General features: G+C 38.7%; 1 protein-coding gene across 2 annotated transcripts in view; it reads left to right on the top strand.

Moving 5' to 3' along the window:
* ryr3 (ryanodine receptor 3) overlaps positions 1-22,979 on the top strand; it is a 448,180-nt gene that overhangs the window by 423,598 nt on the left and 1,603 nt on the right. For both annotated transcript variants that reach the window (XM_069916619.1, XM_069916620.1), the window contains 10 exons: positions 488-618; positions 2,253-2,295; positions 2,991-3,118; positions 7,328-7,388; positions 8,280-8,426; positions 11,849-11,983; positions 14,987-15,143; positions 15,970-16,034; positions 16,569-16,669; positions 20,693-20,744. In XM_069916619.1, the coding sequence (XP_069772720.1) occupies positions 488-618; positions 2,253-2,295; positions 2,991-3,118; positions 7,328-7,388; positions 8,280-8,426; positions 11,849-11,983; positions 14,987-15,143; positions 15,970-16,034; positions 16,569-16,669; positions 20,693-20,744 (1,020 nt within the window). The remainder of the gene's footprint in view (positions 1-487; positions 619-2,252; positions 2,296-2,990; positions 3,119-7,327; positions 7,389-8,279; positions 8,427-11,848; positions 11,984-14,986; positions 15,144-15,969; positions 16,035-16,568; positions 16,670-20,692; positions 20,745-22,979) is intronic.

Raw genomic sequence — 22,979 nt, 5'->3', positions numbered from 1 at the left:
CTACGCCAACATCTCAATTCTTTGTGTTCAGCTATCTCAATGAATTGAATGTTGCCTCTTCACATCTCTGTAATCTCCAACAACCCTCTGATAATCTTGTGTTCTCTCCGATACTGCCTGCCATCTCTTATGCTTCCACACCCTGAGTGCTGAATTTGCACCCAAAAGCTCATTTGCTTCCACTGCTCTCTTGATGTTTAGGGGACCTCAAAAAATCAACTTTTCTTATTTTCATTTAAACCAGTTTTTTTTCTAAATTTAGTTGCAATATTGCTATAATGAATTTATGTTCTAAATTCAAGTTGTTACTGCAATAGCATTACTTCTAAATGATGATTCTTAAAATATTCCACTATCAAAAGGGAAGGTTGTATGGTCAACAAGGAATGTTTAATCCTTATACTGAAACATTCATATCACTTGATAACATTAATCGTTGTACAGCTGAATACTGGAAACTGAATTTATTAATTTAATACTTTCAAAGGTCCCACTTGTAGTTTTCAAGCGTGAAAAGGAGATTGCCAGAAAGCTGGAGTTTGATGGTCTGTACATAACAGAACAGCCGTCTGATGATGACATTAAAGGACAGTGGGATCGTCTTGTCATCAACACACCGTATGTAAAAGAGAAAGCTCAGTTCAAGTTTGCAGATTGACATGAAGTCATGACCAATGTCTCTTTTAGATTCATCAGTTGCAATTAAAAATGTCGAGGTTCTGAGGAGTTTGTTTTATTAATGACATTTACCATGATCTCTTTGGACTTCACAGCATTTAGTGGACAGCTAGCTCCATCACTGATGTTCACCAGGACTATAATGAACAGGTGTAGAAGAGCAGAGTTTGGTGCTCTTTTCTTCTCTCCTTTCTCCTGCTCTCTATTTGTCAGCTCCGCCCACAACAGAACCATTCACAGTCCTTGACACCATAGCTAGTTGAATCTTTTTTGACGGTATTGCCATTTGAAAATACCTGTGAATTCAGTTAAAATTAGTGCATCTTCCCCATGCAATGTCAGCTGCCAGCCCTCATTATCAACTGCTGTGCTATTCGCCTGCACACTGGTGAGGTTAGCCCCAGCTCCCATCTCAATTTTTTTTTACTACTACATCTATGTCCTTGCACGTTAAGGGAACTATTATTTTCTGTTTTAAAAAAGGTGTTTGGTTTCCAGAGCACTTGTGTCAAGTGGGTCCTCATTCTGCACCATTGGCGTAAAATATGACCTTTGTTCACACAGTTGTACTTTTATGATTTCAAAACCATCACTTTTTGTAAGTTTAAAGGAAAGTTATTTGTTAGCTAATTTAATTTCCTTTTTACATCTTCAAATGTTTTGATGTGTTTATTAATCTAAGATCAGCCACCGTTGTTACCCTATTTTCATTTCTTTTGTTTCTTTTGGGTGTACAAATGTGACTTATTATGTCAATTGTTTTACACCAACATCAAAAGTGAAAATTATTTCAGACAAGTAGCATAGGATGTGTATTAAATTTAAGTACCTTGGAGGAAACTAGCCATCATATCATATTTCTGATTTATTATCAGAGTACATACAGGTACATGACAATACATACAACCCTGAGATTCTTTTTCCTTCAGGCAAGGCTGAAATACCACTTATTGGCCATGCAAAAAAAAACTGTACATAACGTACACATTTAAATACATAAAGAAATGTTTAAAAAAAACTGGGCAATACAGAAAGAAGAACAAAATTGTACACTGTAAAAGTAAGAGTCCTTAAATTAGTCCCTGATTGAGTTTGTTATTGAGGAGTCTGATGGTGGAGGGGTAGCAGCTGTTCCTGAACCTGGTGGTGCGAGTCTTGTAGCACCTATACTTCTTTCCTGATGGCAGCAGCGAGAACAGAGCATGTGCTGGGTGGTGTAGATTCTTGATGATTGCTGCTGCTCTCTGACGGCAACGTTCTTTGTAGATGTTTTTGATGTTAGGGAAGGTTTTGACTGTCGTGTCCTGGGCTGTATCCACTACCTTTTGCAGAGCTTTACACTCAGGGGTATGAGTGTTCCCATACCAGACGGTTATGCAGTCAGTCAGCACACTTTCCACTACACATCTGTAGAAATTTGTCAGGGTTTCGGATGTCAAACCAAACCACTGCAAACTCCTGAGGAATTAGAGACACTGACGTTCTTTCTTCACAATGCCATTAGTGTGTTGGCTCCAGGAATCAACTGAAATATGCACTTTATAATCAACTAACCATTTCCTGTACTATTACAGATCCTTCCCTAATAATTACTGGGACAAGTTTGTCAAAAGAAAGGTAAGCAGTGTTGACCTAGGTCACTAACAATTGCAGACTATTGATGTAATCATTGCTTAAAGTATACTAAAGTTCTTTGAGTGAGTGAGTGAGTTACATTGTACCACCATCTTTATTATGGAAAAAACTCTAAATAATTTTGCATACTATGGTGTTTTGTTCACAGCAAGTTGATAAACTAACAATTTCATTTGTATCTTTTGAGGGAGAATTGATAGGACATCACATAGTTTCACAAAATCTTTTAACACCCTATGTTTCAATTTCACAGCTCATACAAAAGGGGGAAGGATTTCGTGTCACAATGAAATGTTACTAAAGAATATAACCATTTTCTCTGTCCCTCCCACTTCCACTGCACCACCGCCTGAGTAGTGAATGTTTTGGGAAAATGCAGGTTACAGCCATAACTACTCAAACTTGCTCTTACAACAGGCATAAGCATTAAATGAATCTTACCACATTGTCAACTTACTGGATACCCAATTCACTTATCTCCAGTTAACATGCCTGAAGCCCCTGACCACCTCAATCTCTATGGCATTACAGTAAAATTATAAACCTTCTACTTTTGACTGCAGTCAAGAAACTGCTCATTTCTTATTATGAAATGCCATGGGACATTTTGATATAATAGTCATTAATCTATGTTTGTTAAAATTACCAAAGTTTGTTTGCATATGTTTTCTCCTCAGGTTATTAATAAATATGGAGACCTTTATGGAGTTGAACGGATTGCTGAGCTCCTGGGTGTGGACAAAAGTTCTTTAGATTTTAGTCCCATTGAAAAGGTCCCAGAACAAGAAGCAACACTGTTATCCTGGTGAGTGATTTTGAAGCCCTCTTGTGTAACATTCTCAAAGAGAACATATCAATATGTAACTGAAAATAATTACAGAACTTGCAAATTTTTGTTGAATTTGATTTACAACAGCAAAACTAAATTTCAGCTTAGCACGGTATTTGCCATGTGTGCAAAAGGAGAACATTGTCTAGAATTATTAAATAATTCTATTTTAAAAGAATGTTGCACCAACTGTCCCCTGTCACTGTATAGTTTGGAGATACTCAACATCAAACAGTATGGATAGATGTTGCTGAAAGGAGTAAAATTAGACTTGATGTTAGAGAAGAAAGTCTGCAGTGATGGCATTTTACACAAAAATGCTGGAGAAACTCAGCAAGTAATGCAGCATTCTTTAAGTTGCAAAGATAAAGATACGTAACCAACTTTTTAGGCCTGAGCCAAAAGCAGCTAGACTATTTCATAAAAGAGAAGGGGGAGGAGTACAGGCCCAAAGGCAAGAAGATATGGATGGGAGGGCACAAGAGAAAAAAGCTCAGAAGCGATAGGGTTAGACATAGGAACATAGGAAGTAGGAACAGGAGTAGGCCAAAAATGGCCCATCGAGCCTGCTCCGCCATTCAGTACGATCATGGCTGATCTAATTTATGACCTAACTCCACCTACCTCCCTTCTCCCCATATCCCCTAATTCCCAAGAAACGATCATAAATTTTTGCTATGCTCCTTTGCTTGCAACTGCCATATTTGATGGCATATAAGACTCCCCTTTTTTCCAAAAAAAATTGCTTCAAAAAATCTGCCACCCCCCCCCCCACCCCCGTCTTATATCTAAGGTGACATTTTTGTGCCACCATTTTGCATTGTTCACTGAAATACAAATATAGTGGAAGCTTTTATCCGCAAGATGGTGACAGAAAGAAAGCGCTCAAGCTACACTATTGCATGCAAACTAAAAGTCATAATGTATGCTGAGGTTCATGGTAATAGAGCAGCAGCTAAAGTTTTTGGAACATCGCCTACAGCAAAAATGATACATATGATAACCATGTATGGCGGAATCAAGAAAAATGGCTAGAGACTCCTAAAAAAAGTGAACATAACCTTCATTGTCCAGACCCACATTGGTCATATCTTGAGGAGGAGTTAAAAAAAAGCTGGGTGATAAATGAAAGGGATTCAGGGAAATGTGTTTCTACCAAGATGATAGTTCATGAGGCCAGGAGATTAGGAGAAGAACAAAGGCATCAGGATTTGCAGGAATGGAAGGTTGGTGTTATAAGTTCATGAAAAAGTACGGTTTATCCGTGCATACAAAAACATACATTGCACAGAAAATGCCAGCAGATTATGAAGGCAAAATATTAGAATTTTATAAATTTGTAATAAATGCATAAAAAAAGAACTTGTTTTGAACTGAGCCAAAGTTCCAGTAAGATTTGATGTACCATCCAACAAAACTGTGAGTGTTAAAGGAGCTAAAACAGTCGTAGTAAAATCCTCTGGTCATGAAAAGACACACTATACAATTCTGGCCTGTCATGCTGATGGAACAAAACTGCCACCATTGGTAATATTTACCCCAGTGAAAAAAATACCACATGGTGTGTTTATTCATTTTCATTCAAAAGACTGGATGAAGGAAGCTGAAGTCAGTTTATGGTTATAGAAAATATGGCGAAGGTGTCCTGGTGGTCTCTTTAAAAAGCCTGTACTTCTGATCTGGGACCAATTCAAGGCACACAAAACTGAAGCTGTTGGAAGAAAAGGCGAGAGAACTGAAAACCCAGATAGCAGTTATTCCTGGTGGTCTGACGAGCAAATTGCAGCCTTTAGATGTATGTATAAACAAGCCATTTAAAAATAGCTTTAGGGAACACTGGAACAAATGGATGGGAGAAAAGGATGCTCTAACACGAGGAGGAAGAGTGAAACGTCCCACCATTACAGTGGGTGAAGACATTGTGACAGGTTATAGATATGTTTTTGGGAGATAAATTAGGGCGTTTTTTTGTATAGGTCACATACAAACACTTCAAAACAGATCTCATTTTAAATACTGGAGCTCTGCTCAAGCTAGACAGTCTGGCTCCAAGAGCCTTTGCAAAAGCTTTGGAGAGTGCCTAAGAGATTTCACTAATGTATTGTTGCTTTGCAAAGCAACAGATGAAACAACTCAGAGGAGTAGGTTCAGAGCCACAGGCTGTCTGGGGGTGCTGTTTGCTGTTCTAGGAGGCTCATGTGGTTTTGCATGCAGATAGGGAGTCAAACAGACTTTTCTCTGAAAGAGAGAGATCAGTTCTGCAGTTTTACAGTCATCAGCAACAGCTGGAACTGGAACAGGACAAGCTGGAAAGCTTGTGGAAAAACCCCATTTGGAAGATGGGTTGTGAGTGCTTAGTTCAGCCTCGTCAAAGCCCTTGAGGTTCATACAAGAGAAGAGGACTGGCTGCTTAATGTTTCACTTGAAATAAGTGAAACAAAAGGAAACTCTGTGATGACTTGAAAGAAAGAGGTTATCATCTGGAAAACCCTGATGGGGCAAGTTTCTTCGGCAAGACACTGAAGTGGCTGATTAAAAGAAATCAGTTGTGGGTGTCCAGCGAACAACAAATCTCTCTGAAAACTGACAAGAACCTTCCTAAGCAGTAACCATTTACTTTTCAATGACCAAAACCTGGTGAACTTCATAAATGTTCAAAGAACTTTTCTGAACTTACACACACATTACATACACGTATGCTTAGAATTAGAAAGGGGTTAAGTAAGGTTACTTAAGTTATTATTGATAAGTTAAAAATTTGATCCTGTTTTATGTTTAAAGATAATTAAAAGCAACTTTTGTGTAAGTTACCATTTGTCTTTCTTCAGACTTGAACCTGTTTTCATCCACTTCCCAGTTGTTTGTTGAATCTGCATATTAACTATGTTTCTGTGTTCTCTGAACATCAATGTCGTTTAAATTACTGTCTAAAAAATACTTCATCTTCTGATTTTTCTATCCTTCATATTTTACCGCGTTTGCTCTACATCTGCCATATCTTTGCCATTGACTCAGCCTATCTATCTCTCCACAGCCTCTCTGCATCCTCCTCACAACCAACATTACCACTTTAGTATCTCAGCAAATAAAGAAAGATTGCTATTGATTACTGCACTCAATTCATTGTGATTAGCTGGGATTCCAGTACTGTAACCTCTAACATTCCATGGATCACTCTGCCCTGACCCTAAATAATCCATTTATTTCTACTCTTAGTTTTCTGTCTGTCAGATCATGACAGACTACTACCTCCATTACCATGAATTATCATTTTTAAGCGATCTTTTATAAAAGATAGGAGCAGGAGAAGGTCATTCGGCCCTTCGAGCCTGCTCCGCCATTCAACAAGATCATGGCTGTTATGTGGAACTTTATCAAAGGCCTCCAAAACATATAAGCAGACCACATCAATTGGCTTATCTTTATCTATTCTGCGAGTTACAACCTCAAGAAATGGAAAAGATTTGTTTATCAAGCATAAATTATAATAGAAAATAGACCTGTTATTAATTAATGGCATCATACTGCACAGAAACAATCTCTTCAGTCCACTATGTCCTTGCTAACCATCAAGTAATTATCTATAGTATTCTTATTTATCAGCATTTGGTCCATAGCCTCTTAATTAGTGATAATTCAAGTAGTTGTGGAGATCTTGTGAGAGCACTTGCCTCCACTACCCACCCCCCGGCAGACTTAAGATTCCAACCACCCTCTTAATCTTTCACCCTATCCTAAACATATGCCCCCTAGTTATACATACCTCTGCTATGATGAAAAAATGTTCAATTATCCTAATTTTGGGTCTTATCCCTTCTTGGCCTTCTACACTATGCACTACAAGGAAAGTAAGTCTGGCTTATCCATCACAGGCAGTGCTCTGGTGAGTATTCTCTGCCTGCTTTCCAATGCAACCATTATCCTATAATGTGGTAGCAGAGCTATGCACAATATTCCAGCAGTTTTAACAAGCTGTAGTGTGGCTTCAATGCTCTTGTACTGTATTATATCGCTGTATTACATGCCCTTGCTAATGAAGGCAGGCATCCATGTGCCTTCATCACCATCTTATCTGCCTGTGAGATAGCAGACCAGCACTATCAAGTACCAACAAATTCTCGAATATCACTTGAAGAAAGAAACTTCTAAGAGAGAAAATTCAAAATCATTTTGGTTTATTTTTAGGTTGAGTTCCATTGATTTAAAATACCATATTTGGAAACTTGGAGTTGTGTTCACTGACAATGTAAGTACAATTAAAAACAAATTCAAATTTGACAATTTCTTCTAATGCATCTTCTCTACCTAATACTGTACAATCAAGCTTGTTTTGTCCAAATCTAATTATGATTTCCCTTCATTGTTTAAATGTGTTTACAGTTACTGCTATTAAATTATCCACAAATTTTCTATTTAAATACAAAAGCGAATTAAGCTTCATATGAAGCTAACCCTTGGCATTTAAGTTGATCAGTATTGTCTCAAAAAATTCAGTTCAAAGGAAAATCCATTCATTCCTTATGTTGCATTGCCAAAATTAGCTTAATTTCTGTGATAAATCAAATGAAATGTTCTTTTGTTTCGCAAGTTCCTCTGTATAATTGTGTTAAGATTCTACATTCCTGTTCTTGTATCTGAGGTTCTAAGTCTAGGTATCAGCCTGAACAGCTAGTGCCATTTTTGTTCAGTGGCACTGATCCATTCGCAACACCAGGAAATAGATAAATTAAGAATAAGTCAAGGGTTCAAAATCAATATCTCATCACTATTTATTTAAAACGCTTGTCTTCATTCCAAGAAATTTTCTTTGTTGAAATGTGTGTTTTTTTTTATTATGGGGCAGCACAGTTAGCGAAGTGATCAGTACCAGCAAGCCAGGTTCCAATCTGGCGCTGTCTGTAAGGAGTTTGTACATTCTCCCTGTGTCTGCATGAGTTTCCTCCAGGCACTCCAGTTTCTTCCCATCTTCAAAACGTTTGGGGGAGGGGATTTGTAGGTTAATTGGGTGTACTTGGATGACACAGGCTCATAAGCCAAAAGGACCTGTAATCGTGCTGTTTGCCTAAATTTAAAAAAAATATAATAATTATCAACTGTTTCCTAAGCCTTTGTGCTTTCCTATAATCTCTATTTGCAGTCATTTTTATATCTGGCTTGGTACACAACCATGTCCATTTTGGGTCACTACAACAACTTTTTCTTTGCTGCCCATTTGCTGGATATTGCCATGGGCTTCAAGACACTCCGCACAATATTATCATCTGTAACACACAATGGAAAACAGGTAAGAACTATTCAAAAAAATCGTGGTTACTATGTTGACATTTTCAGTCTGGAAAGATGTGAAAAATTATAAAGATTCAAAATTTTGTTTTAAAATCCCAGATTGGAAATAAGATATAGGTTTTCGAAAAAAATAACTAAGACAAACATGACTATCTTTGTACTGGCTCCATCACCAATACCAGACCAATGAATTATTTTTGTTCCTTTTTCCCTGAGAGTGTTGTAACATTTGCATTCCTCCAGTTTTTGGTTGCCTTACATTTAAGAAGATTCACAAGATACTTACATTTCCGGAAGTATTTGGCCCACTTTAGTATAACTTCCTTTAAAGACTCCGAACTCGTACTAATCATAACATGCAATGTTCATGTTAATTATTTGTCTCCCACTTTTTAACTGGGTCTCTTCCATATTTTTACCACTCTTTGTATGAAGAACAATTTCCTGAGACAATTCTTAACTTTACCATAATTTGAATGTATTCTTTAAGATAAAGATAAAGCTTGGTGGGATGCCATCTAACCCATCATGCTCATGTAAGTATCTCCTCCATGATTCTGCATTTATCTGTCTTCTGAGTGTTCATTTTTGATCACAGAATCTCCTTCACCTCCCCTTCAATGTAGTGGATGGACAACAAATGATGGTATTGCCATTGATGTCAATATTCTTTAAACAAATAAATTAATTAAAAATGTACTAAAACCTATCCATGTCCCTACAGCTCTTCCCTCACCTCAGAATGCTGCACCCTCTTCAAAAGATAGTAATTTATCTGTTCCTCTTCATTTTTCTTTTAAAACATATGACTTCACATCTCCATTATTTTACCTAATTTCATGAATATATCTGTTTTCTTAAAATGTGCTGCTGTGGTCAGTGTGCTGTGCAGTGAATGAAAGAAAAAAAAACACACAGAAGCTGTGAGTGAGTTGAACCAACCAACTGACTTCACTGAAACTCTCCAAGAGCTTATCAGCACCACTCCCATGATCCTTTTTGGCTCTTCTCACCGGGACCATTGTGATGTCATCCCAGTGCAAGTTTGAACCTCCATGACCCAGTTCACTTGTGGATAAGTGCAGCTCGCTACATTGCACTACTACTAATTGTTTAAGTAACTTCTTGATGTCTAAAAATATTAAAATGATTCCCTCATACATTCAACCCCAGACACTAATATATATTAAAAGCACAATACCAACTGGAAGATTGTCTTGTTTATTTAAAGACAGAAAAACCTGGAAATGCTCATCACCTCAGGCAGTATCTGTGAATATGAAATCATATCAAGTATCCTTCATCAGAACATTAATTGTTTATTTTTCCACAGATTCTGCTCAATCTGCTACCTACACTGATCCCATTTGCCTGTATTAGGCCTGCATCCCACCATACCTTTCCCATCCAAGTACTTGCGCAAATGCCTCTTAAATGTTATGATCATATTTGAATCCACTACCTCCTCTAGGGGCTCTTTCCAGATAACAATAACTCTCTGTGTGGAAAACCTACCCCTCAAAACTCTTTAAATTTCTCCTCTCTCAGCTTACACCGATGCCCTCTAGTTCTAGATTCCCCTAGCCCAGGAAAAATACTTCTGCCAACTACCCTAACACTGCCTTGCATAATTTTATAAACCTCTATAAGATCAACCCTCAGCATCTTGCAATCCAGTGAGCCAGTGAAAATATATCATTTCTATTCAATTTACATTTATGACTGCATCTTCCATTGCCAGCAACAACCTGGTGAATCCAAAGAACAAAGACATACACAAAAATCAAAGTTAGCTGCTTTGATCCCAATGGTTGACCATTTATTACTGCCTTCATGTTAGAAAAACACCCAACCACCTGTGTTTCTTATCACCAATCCAATTTTGAATCCAGTTTTCCAAAATGCTTTAGGTCCCTTGTATTCTAATATTCTGGACCAACCTACCATGCAGGACCTTGTCAAAAGCTTTGCTAAAGTCCATTTAATCCACATATACAATGCTGCCTTCATCAATCTTATTAGTTACCTGAGAGTTTCTGATATATGGCATCTGCATTTTTTTTTAAATTTAAGACCTCTTTATTTTCTTCCAATGTTAAAAATGTCTCATCACTACTCCTTACTTTATAATTTAGCTAGTATTTTTATGCCTTTATTTCCATGAGTTTTAATTTTATTGATATCTATTAATACAGTGCTTTATCCAATGTCTTCTAAAAGTTTAGATTCACGCATTCAACTGCACTAAACTCAAATCAGACCACTTAATCATCCATTCGATGCATCAAGCATAATTTGTCTTCCAACAAATCTGTGTTGACTGTGAGTGTTTTGGACAGTCCTGGATATACTCCTGCCAGATTTGTCCAACTTCCCTTCAATGAAAAGCGCTATGAGTTGCAATTTTCGTGACCTTTAGCAATTTCTAGAGAGAACTGCATGATTGAGGCCATTTAACTAAATAGCCCTTTTTCTCATGGCATTACTCATTTTGGTATAACCACATAAAATCTGAATAGGTCAAAGGTAAGAATTTGATGGTGAATGGGGCCCATTTTTCAACTTTAGAATCTCAGGTAAGATGTACATATATCAGAGGAGTTCCACCTGCCACGTTGGTGAAGAGAGAGAAAAGCATTGTGTCAAAGGTAGCATTGGTTGACCTGTAGATTATTCCTGCTTAAACAACGTACAAAAATCAAGCTATTTTTGAATGCCAGCTCATGTATTCAAGAAAATATGTCTATTTAAGATCTGCCCACCTGACTATAATTACTAATTCTTAAATCATTCCAAGAATGAAAAGAGAACTCCTGGTCCACTTGGATATTGTGACATATGATGGCATAGTCTTCCTCATAAAATGTTTTAAGAAGGAAGGGTACAAGTAAGATAGTTAATTGCTCCTTATATTGCCCTTTATGATTTACACCTTATTTTTCATCATCAAATAAACCTTTTCCTTTTGTTCCAAACTTTAGGATGAGAGGTGATTTAATAAAGATATATAACATTATGAGGGGCTTTGATAGGGTGGACAGCTAGCACCTTTTTCTGGGGTAATAACAGCAAATACCAGAGGACATCTGTTTAAGGTGAGTGGAGGAAAGTTTAAGAGAGATGTCAGAGATGAGTTTTTTTACAGAGAGTAGTGGGTGCCTGGAATGCATTGCCTGGGATGGTAGTGGAGGCAATTGGGACATTCAACAGACTCGAAGATAGACACACAGTTAGAAATAGAGAGTTATGGGTTTGAGGTAGAGAAAAATTAGATTGTTGTGGAGTAGGTTTGCACAGCATCTTGGGCTGAAAGCCCTGAACTGAGCTATAATGCTTTATGTTCAAGCAAGTACCTTGAGAGGTCAGGACACTTCACCTGACATTGCACCACATTAAACATTGTTCCTTTCCCTTGTGCAGCTTGTTCTGACTGTTGGTCTCCTGGCAGTTGTTGTGTACCTGTACACGGTGGTTGCTTTCAACTTCTTCCGCAAATTCTACAACAAAAGTGAAGATGAAGATGAACCAGATATGAAATGTGATGATATGATGAAGGTTTGTTTATTCACATCCTATTTTTGTTGTTTTTTTGCCTTGGCGAGTCTGTTGTCTATCTCATTGTCGATCCTTGCATCTGATGAAATGGTGCAGCCGAGATAGGTAAACTGGTTGACCGTTTTGAGTTTTGTGTGCCCGATGGAGATGTGGGGGGGCTGGTAAGCATGGTGGGGAGCTGGCTGATGGAGGACCTCAGTTTTCTTCAGGCTGACTTCCAGGCCAAACATTTTGGCAGTTTCCGCAAAGCAGGACGTCAAGCGCTGAAGAGCTGGCTCTGAATGGGCAACTAAAGCGGCATCGTCTGCAAAGAGTAGTTCACGCACAAGTTTCTCTTGTGTCTTGGTGTGAGCTTGCAGGCGCCTCAGATTGAAGAGACTGCCATCCATGCAAAAGAGTCTGGAAAAACAACCAACTGAAAAACCTCACAAAGATAAGCGTATACAGAGGCGTTGTCATACCCACACTCCTGTTCGGCTCCGAATCATGGGTCCTCTACCGGCACCACCTACGGCTCCTAGAACGCTTCCACCAGCGTTGTCTCCGCTCCATCCTCAACATCCATTGGAGCGCTTACATCCCTAACGTCGAAGTACTCGAGATGGCAGAGGTCGACAGCATCGAGTCCACGCTGCTGAAGATCCAGCTGCGCTGGATGGGTCACGTCTCCAGAATGGAGGACCATCGCCTTCCCAAGATCGTGTTATATGGCGAGCTCTCCACTGGCCACCGTGACAGAGGTGCACCAAAGAAAAGGTACAAGGACTGCCTAAAGAAATCTCTTGGTGCCTGCCACATTGACCACCGCCAGTGGGCTGATATCGCCTCAAACCGTGCATCTTGGCGCCTCACAGTTTGGCGGGCAGCAACCTCCTTTGAAGAAGACCGCAGAGCCTACCTCACTGACAAAAGGCAAAGGAGGAAAAACCCAACACCCAACCCCAACCCACCAATTTTCCCCTGCAACCGCTGCAACCTGTCCCGCATCGGACTTGTCAGCCACAAACGAACCTGCAGCTGACGTGGACTTTTTACCCCCTCCATAAATCTTCGTCCGCGAAGCCAAGCCAAAGATTTTTGTTGTCCACAAACAGAAAGTGATAGTGGCCAAGGTGCTGCTCAGTTGAAGTCTGAGTATTCTGAACCAAAATGAAATGTCATTTTATGACCGTATCAGGCTGTGGTTAATTTCCAATATGCCTAATGTCCTTTTTCCTCTTTGCTGTAGAGGTGAGGGGGTTGTAACTTATTATTGCTGGTTACTGCACTGTATTTTCTCAGTGGTTTGCATTATATCCTGGTTGCGTAGGTGGTGGAAGGGGTTAAAATGAGAACAAAGTGCTGATCCATCTGGTAGTTTATTGTGGATGTCTCAAGATTGTTGAGTGTTCTCATCCAGGCAAGAGTTTTCCATTACACAACTGTTGTGACTTGTAGATGTCAGGAAGATTTTAGGAAGTCCAGAAGTGAGGAGAATACCAATTGCTATAATATTTGTGCCTAGGATGTCAAAGGGAAGTGGTGTTGAAGATGATCATTCCCTGGCATGTGTCGGTTTGCTAATAGCAGTCCAAGACTGATCTTTGATCAGGCTTAGATACACAGAGGCAAGGTTGCTTCTTTTTAATGTTGAGAATTGTGAATACAATTGAACAACGTGAAACAATCATGAAGAACTCACTTTTAGGTGTACAGGTCATTCCTAAGTTACGAATTCCTACCTTTGGGCACCTTATCCGTACAAACCACCATTTGGAAGTCCAACGAGATAGATGAAAATGGATTTTCCAGCTGTAAGAAACTGTAGACATCTTCCTCCAGGTGGGAACAGGACTTTTCCACAAGCTGCCTCTCCCCTCTGAGCTGAGCAAAGTTGGAAACGCTAGATAGTCCTCACTCATTGAGTCGATGAACATGGCTGGCAGCTGCTCTCCTCGAGCACTCTTGCTCTCCTGTCACATGTTTCCAGATCCTCTCCCACACACTATTCTTGTTCATCTGACCCATTCTCAGAAACAGAATCCTGTTAGAACTCAGAACTCCAGGTACTTGTGTATTTGATGCTAAAATTAATTTCTATAAAAGTGCAAATCCCAGAAATAAAACCTGATGTGATCCACTGCAGTGCAAACAAACAAGCTCAAACTGCAAGGCTGTACTACAGGCTTTAATTAGCTTAAAACTGGCACACAAGGTTCAGTATCTCTTCTGGATCCATGTGGTCTACTGCCTACACAAGGGCCGGTGTGAGCCTTTTTAGGGCCGGTGATTGGCAGGGAGTAGGTGGAGCCAGACTCCCAGGTTATTTCCATGCAGGTACAGTGGGTTGCCCCCTGCAGTAGGCAGACAGGTGCAGTCAGTCACAGACAGTCCAGTGATTGTATCACCACACCTGGGAGGGTAACAAGTCAGTGAACTGAGTGCAACAGATATCAGTTTACTCAGTTATGATCTCAGATGAGCTTAATGCATTTTGTGCATGTAAAGCAGAAGGAACATTTTATAAGTTTGTCTCAAGAATTAGCTATTCATTCCTGAGTTGTATAGAATATACCTGTTCCATATACCAATTCTTTTTGTGAATGTTATTTCTAGTCATGGTGCTTTTTGATGTTTCCCACCATTCATGTTCAGTTTCATTTCAGATTTCACTATAATTCTCAATTATTGACATTTAATTTTTAAATTTGAACTTTTTTTTAATATCCTCGCTCACCTGGGACACATAGGGGATACATGCATTTTCTTATGATGGGATATAATTCAACAGCTAGGAACAGCATTCTATTATCTTTAGTCTCTGTGTCATTTGTAAAACCCACGGTGTGCCACCTTGCAGTAAACATATAGGTGCCGACACACATGAAATCAACAAAATAGACCTTGAAGCTGCAGCATCGATTCAAAGAATGACTCGCTTTCTACCTTATTTTCAATTCAATTCTTCCTGCCTTTCTAACACATTTTTGGCAATATTATAACAATGCTTTCTTTCATTTGCAGTGCTATTTGTTCCACATGTATGTGGGTGTAAGAGCTGGAGGTGGCATTGGAGATGAGATTGAAGACCCTGCTGGTGATCCTTCCGAAATGTACCGAATTATCTTTGACATCACATTCTTCTTCTTTGTCATTGTCATCCTATTAGCCATTATTCAGGGTATGTTTTCTTAACACAAGGAAATTTTGAGGTAACATTTGTTTTCCCTAATTTTAAATGTTCAGCACCTATATTACCATCCCCAGACCACACTTGGACACCTGTGATCAAGGCTGGTCTCCTTATTATAAGGGAAACAAGAGAGACTGAGGATGGTGCAAAAATAGATGCTAGAATCAAAGCAGAGTTGTGGGGTTTAGCCTCACCCCCTAGAGATCAGATAAAGGTGTTTCCAGGGCCACAAACATACTGTGTGATAAGAAACCAAACAATAAATACTTCATGATCTAGATGATGGTTAAAATGTGGAACTTGATGCTACAAATGATTAAGGTGAGAACCTTAAAAGGGTAAAATTATACAAAAAGTGATTTTGTATTCTAGTGAATGTGCAATTTTGTTTGGCATGAAATTGTGATATTGTGCTATTTTTAAAAAATGCTTGTTTTGTCCTGTGACCTTATAAGTAATTTATAAAAGTGATAAATTTCTCATCGAAATTGCAAAATTCTGGGTCAAGAATACAATTTTAACAGCAATCTAAAATGTGTAAGCGCCATGTAATATTTGAAAGTATAAATGCCAAATACTTTGTTCAGATTGTGCCAGTCAAAATATATATTCTGTATAGAACTAATTAATACAGAACATAATTACCACAATTAATAGTGATAGTTAATCCTGTGCTTTGCTTTGAGCAAGACACTTGGCATCAGACGATGTCTATTAAGGTTGAACCAAATTTCATTGATTTTTCCCATAAAATGCATTTTTCCAAGAACATGCCAACATGTTGGAGCTTACACTGTCACATTTTTGTGATTAGGTTTGATTATTGATGCTTTTGGAGAGCTAAGAGACCAACAAGAGCAAGTTCGAGAAGATATGGAGGTGCGTTAAGTATATAACCGTTATTTCTTATTCTTCTTATCGTATTAGGTGGTGTTCATTTGGCTTGCTCAGGCAATCCTGTTCCCCTGCATTTATTCTGTCTTATTTGACCATCAAGTCTTTCCAAATACCCATCATTACTCAGGGGTAAATTAAAGAAAGACAATAAATCTCCCAACCAGTACTCCTTTGGGTATGGGAGGAGACCAGAATGCTTGAAGAAAATGGAAGGATGCACAAATCAACATCACCAGAAATAACAAATTACATCTGGATCTCTGAAGCTGTGAGGCAGCAGTTTTGTTGACATCACTGTCAGCCTGGGCATTCAATGTGTCAAGGAACTTTGTTTGCTTTCCTTGATTTCAGGTTCATGCTGCATAGCAGCAAGAACAATCTGAATGTAAAAGTACTAAAAACTAACAACTAAACATTGCCCCAAAAACTGAAGAAATATTTCACACTAATATTCTTAGAAAGGGTAGAAGTAAATGACCACTTGACTCAATGATCCGTTCTTTCATTATGTCCTAGACCAAATGCTTTATTTGTGGAATTGGCAATGACTACTTTGACACGACACCACATGGTTTCGAGATACATACTTTGCAAGAGCACAACTTGGCGAACTACCTGTGAGTATGAAATGCTGGAAATAGATTGCATTCAAAATTTGTGAAATTAACTATGTTACATTAAAGAAAGAGAGTTGATCAGTCTTCCTGTCAGAATTTGAAACCTGTTAAAAGGAATTCAATCATTCATAAGTGTAGTTTAAAGTATGAACTATTTAAAGCGAACCAAAGAAATAACTGCAGGGGTGAAAAGTGGTCCAAACTTTGATGGGCTTTGCTTGCAGTTTCAAACTAAATTGGCGGACGTCCACTTGTGTTTTTCTCGGCTGCTCACCTCCACTTGATTCCAAAAACAGAACAAGAACCTGATGAGATCTCTGTGCAATCTGCAGTTGAATCTTGTACCAAAATAAACCATAAAAATGGGGGGGGGGGGTTGGACGAGGAGAAAGAAAAGTAGAAGTCAGATATTTTAATTTAATTTTATTTTAATCCAGTTTAATAATATTCCTGAATGTCAGGAACAATGTCTCTAATGTCCTAGGTTCTTCAGTGAACAATCTGCAGAATAAAGCCAATGTATGTACAAAAGCCTCCAAAAGATAAACCTGGCGCAAGGTATAACTGACGTTGTGTAATGGTGGGAATAATTAGTGTAATTCGGAGAGATAACTGAACAATTTTTTAAAAATTTAAATTTAAACATATAGCACAGCAACAGACCCATTTCAGTCCATGAGCCTATGCCACCCAACTTACACCTAATTAACCTACACCCCCAATGTAGGTGACACTTTCCAGCTTTTAATATTTCTTGATCTCAAAACATGTCACCTTCCAAGAGAAGTAAACCTCAATATTCCAAATTGTATCCTATGCATCCAGATAAATCAAACTTCGTAATTGCAGCTGTAAATCATTTAAATTTTCTGTTGTTAAAAGCAAATAAACATTTTCATAACTTCACACTTCATAATGATGAGGAAGATAAAGCATATTGTAAATGATAATGATACTCAACTTCAAACAAATAATGAATAATAATGATAATGAATAATAAGGATAAATTCAAAAAAGTTTCTCGAGAGCTCACGTCTCTTCTATGGTCATTCCGCTCAGGTATTACAACATATGATGGCATGGTATCTACGGTAACTCCAAAAACAATTAATCCTTAAAGGGAAAGTCATAAAACCATGAATCATAAACACAAGGTTTTAACCTCTACACCCGATACGTTTCAAACAGTGGGTGGAAACCGGAGCCCCCAGGGAAAACCTACCCAGACACCGGGAGAAGGTACAAACTTACAGGCAGCGTGGGATTCGAACCTCAGTCCTGATCACTGGCACTATAAAGGTGTGGTGCTAACCGCTATGCCAATCATGCTGCCCAATAGTTGAATGATTGTTGTAAACATATTTCATCTGACATAAGATTCAAATCCACAGCTATCAGAGGTTTGATCTGCTATTTTCTAAATGAACCGAATGTAACTTCTGAGAGTAATGCTATAAATGAGATGTGGAATCCATTTAGAGCATTGCACTCACATCCAGGAAACTAGCTATTTTGAGGAAAGTAGTTACCTGGCAAAGACCAGATTTTATTGTGTTGATAGAGAAAAAAAACTCAAATGATTATTTTAATAATACACCGTGATAGAAGGCCCTTTCAGACCATGAAACCTATTCAATCCCATTTAATCTACCAACCCTGTACATTTCTGAGAAAAAAGTACCCAATCTCAATCAGGGTACAAAGGCATCATCATCCCATTCTAATGCAAAATGATAAATATCAGATAGATTTTCATATTCACTAAATATTAAAGCACTAAACAGTGAAATTTATTTTTTAGCATGGTTAGCACAAACTCTTTACAAGACCAGTGATAGAAACCTGCACTGTCTGTAAGGAGTTTGTACATTCCCCACCCTCCCCCCCCCCCCCCCCCCACCGCCACCCCATGTCTGCATGAGTTTTCCCCAGGGGCTCAAATTTCCTCCCACCGTTCAAAATGTTCTCGGGGTGTAGGATAATTGTGCTCTATGTCTAAATTTAATTGAATTTAAATTGTGGCCAATGATCTAGCAGATACAGTGCTGCTGTATTAAACAGTGTGTACCAGATTGTGCTTGATTTGACCCATACAATCACCATGACAATATCAATCTCCTGTGGCTCCATGATTTAAACTGAGCTTCAAGCATCAAATCCCACGGGACTGCTCTTTTGAGAACTTATTTTCAAGACATGCAGCACAGTAACAAACCCTTCCAGCCCATGTGCCTGTGCCACCCAATTAACCTATAACTGCGTTACGTTTTGCAGGGTGGGAGTAAATCAAAGCACCCAAAGGAAACCCACACAGACACAGGGAGAATGTACAAACTCCTTAGAGATATTGCTGGATTCAAACCCCAGTCACTGGTGCTGTAAAAGCATTGCACTAGCCGCTATGTTAGCCATGCCATCCTTTTGCAGTTAAAGGTCCTCAAACTGCTTTGTAACAAAAAGTGAACAGCTAATAGAACAGGGAATACTACAGGACAGTACAGACCTTTTGGACCTTGAAGTTGTGCCAACCTATATATTCCTACAAAAAAAAACACTACCTCATAACCCTCTATTTTTCTGTCTATCAGTATCTTAAATGCCCCTAATGTTTCACCCTCCACCACCACCTTTGGCAATGATGCCATTCCAGGCACCCACAAATGTGTAAAAACTTCCCCAGATGTCTCCCATAAACTTTCCTCACTTCACTTTGTACAGATGTTCTCTGGTGTTTGTTATTCCTGCCCTGGAAAAAAGGCTCTGATTGTCTACCTTATCTATACCTCTCAGAATCTTGTAGACCTCTATTAAGTCATCTCTCATACTTCTTTACTCCAAAGAAAAAAGTCTGTTAACCTTGCCTCATAAGACTTATTTTTCCAATCCAGGAAATATGCTGGTAAATCTCCTCTTTACCCTCTCCATAGCTTCCATATCTTTCCTGTAATGAGGTAAACAGAACTGAACACAATATTCTAAGTATGGTCTCATCAGAGATTTGTAGAGTTGCACCATGACCTCTCGACTCTTAAACTTAATCCCCCAACTAATGAAGCCCAGCACCCCATTAGCCATCTTAACTATCCCATCAACCTCCACAGCAACTTTGAGAGATGTATGGATTTGGTCCCCATGGCCCCTGATTTTCACACTGGTAAGAATTTGACCATTAATCCTGTACTCAGCCTTCTGGTTTGACCTTCCAAAATGGATCACCTGACAGATATCTGGATTGAACTCCATCTGCCACTTTTTGGCCCAACTCTGCATCCTATCTACAACCTATGACAATGTTCAACACTATCCACAACTCCTCCAATCTTTGTATCATCCACAAACTTAGTGACCCATCTTTCAGCTTCTTCATCTGGATCATTTACAAAAATCATAAAGATAAGGGGTTCCAGAACAGATCCCTGCAGAACTTCACTAATCACTGACCTCCAGGCAAAATACTTTCTGTCCACTATTAATTTCTGCTTTCTACAGGTAAGCCAATTCTGAATCCACGCAGCCAAGGTTCCATGGATCCCATGCCTTATGACTTTTTGAACAAGTCTCTCATGGGGGACCTTGCGAAATGCCTTATTAAAATCCATATACAACACATCTACTGCCATTCGTTACCACCTCAAAAAACTCAATTAAGCTCTTCTCCAATAGCTTCACTGGTCTATAATTCCTAGGATTCTCCCTATTATCTTTTTTAAACAAAGGGACCATATTTACTATTTTCCAATCCTCCAACACCTTACCTGTGGCCAAGGAGGATACAATGATCATTGCCAATGCCCCAGCTATCTGGGGCATCTATCTAATAGACAGTCCATTGCATGTTTAATTTTTATGCCAGTAATCAAACTCATGATTTGGTCAACAGCTTCTTCTACAAGCCAGCTCAGTGCTCTGCACACTGCAGTGAATTCTGAGCAGCCACTGGCTGCAGTTTGTTCGCACTTTCTGAAGCAAACAGGTATTCGTGGTAAATTTCACCAAGATTTAAAAAGGTTTTCTTGATTTCAGGTTCTTCATGATGTACCTCATTAATAAAGATGAAACTGAACACACTGGTCAAGTAAGAAGGGTAGAAGGAGGGAGGAGGGAAGGGGAGGTGGATGCTGTGGAGGGATGGCAGAGGAAGGAAGGTGCAAGGAGATGGGAAGTGATGTCGAATGGAGGAGGGAGAGGCTAGAGCAGAGATGTGATAGGATGGAGACAGGAGGGAGAGCAAAAGAAGAAGGGATGGGGAAGGAACCAGGAAGCAAGTAAATGAGATAAGGCGAGGGGAGAAAGATATGAATGAAGGTGAAAGAGGTGGAAAAGAGCAAGAAGGTAGATGGGTTAGAGGGATTGTGAAGAAGGTGGGGAGGAAGAAGGAATATGGGATTTGGAAGGGGAAGTAAGATGAAATAAAGAAAAGGAAGAAGAAAATATAGAGGGAAAGGGAGAGAAGAAGAATGTGTAGGGAGTGAGACTTATGGGGAATGCAAGGAAGAAAAATAGGGGATGGAAGGAAAGTAGAGAGAGGAGACACGCAGAGGGCTAGATGGGAGAAGTAGTGGGAAGGGAGGGATTGAAGGGGAGGAGGGGTTGGGAGAGATTAATGGAAAGAGGAGCAGAGGGAGCAAGAAAAATACAGAAAGCCAATTTGGACTAATAGCAGTATGTCATGCAATAAAAATCTTTTTAAAGATTATTATTAAGAACAAGATATAGAGTGTAACTTACAAAGCAAGTCAAAAAATGCAGTGAGGAAGAACAATTTTGATGCACAAAAATATTTTATGAGTAGAATTGGATGATGATTCAACACTTGTGCAAACCTAAAAAGGTATTTTAAATTATAATTTTAAATCACCAATTCATGTCATAGATATTCCATGCAAAACAGAGCAAAATGTTATTATTTAACATTACAATTAAAATGGTGGAGAGGGCAGGAAAAAGCAACCTTTGTATGAACAGAACAAGAAGGAAATGGAGAAAAGAACAACAGTCATGGCAACCCAAGTTATTGCACAGGGATGGGAATGTTAACCATCAAGTTAAAGAAACACCATTTAAAAACTAGCAAAAAGCAGTCATACAGCACAGAACCAATCCTGCTATCTAATCAAGCATTATTTAAGTATGCAAATAAATTAGAACAATGAGTTAAAATGTCATAATAATGATCATTCATAGGGGAATTTCAACTACATTAGCATTGCTAATATTATTAATTGGACAAATGAGCAAGGGAGTGAAGTAACTATGCTTGTTTCTAATTCCTTATGATCCCATTGGATCTAGAAAAGGGAAATGTCCTAGAGAAGTAAAAATAGGAAAATATGAAGGCACAACTGAAAGATGAAGAAAATGTATATCGTATAGAATGAAAATAACATGAAAGGATTATGAAAGATGTAGCAAAAGCTTATCAGAAGGAAAAGAATAATTAAGAAACAAAGAATATTTTCCTGAAATATTGTGTAAAGAATGGTTTTGGATGGAAATGGGTAGAAAGAACCAGTGCCAGATTAAGGTAATGTGGGGCCTGTCGCAAATATTTTAAAGGGGTCCTAAATTATGCCGGCTGATACATGCACATTCCTAAATAGTGCCGGCTGGCGCATGCGCGGTGATGGGTGGGGGGAGCTCGTACACTGAAATGAAAATACTCCCTTCCCCAATTACCCCAATTATCACCTTTAAACAGGGTTATCCAAACAGACTATCAGTGAAATCTGCGAGCCGTTGCACAAAGATGAAAACGAAATGTTTCTCATAATTCATAGTACGTAAACAAGGGGGCCCTTGAAATTATGGGGCCTATAGCATTTGCTGCTCCCACTGCTACATTAATCCGAGCCTGGAAAGAACAACATGAAGAAAATGTAAAGCACTACATTGCTTCAAGATTCAACAGGAGTCAGCAAAGTGGCCATGACACTTGATAATGAGATGAGTGTGTCTGAATCAGTAAACTCTTGAAGGTAAAATCCCCTGTTCCCACACATTCTTAAAGGATCTAAGAGATAAATAATAAAGGCATCATGATATATTCACTAGAATAAAGAATTGGTGCCGAGAACAAGAATCTAGCTGATATTACTGCTATATTTCAGAAAAGGGGATTTAGCATGTCATGAGATTTATAAAATATTCAGTGATGCAAATTTAATTTTTTTCCATCCTTCAAAGATAAAATGTCTAGAGGTAACAATATACAGTCGTCAATAAATTTAAAAGGGAAAATCTTTCAAGATTATCCTTTCTTTGAAGAGATGAGAGGAGTAGACAATGGTTTTATAGTGGGTATAATCTTTTT

This window comes from Narcine bancroftii, chromosome 2 (assembly GCF_036971445.1).
Source record: "Narcine bancroftii isolate sNarBan1 chromosome 2, sNarBan1.hap1, whole genome shotgun sequence".
NCBI classification, from domain to species: Eukaryota; Metazoa; Chordata; class Chondrichthyes; order Torpediniformes; family Narcinidae; genus Narcine; species Narcine bancroftii.
This window is presented reverse-complemented; position numbering and strand designations above follow the sequence as displayed.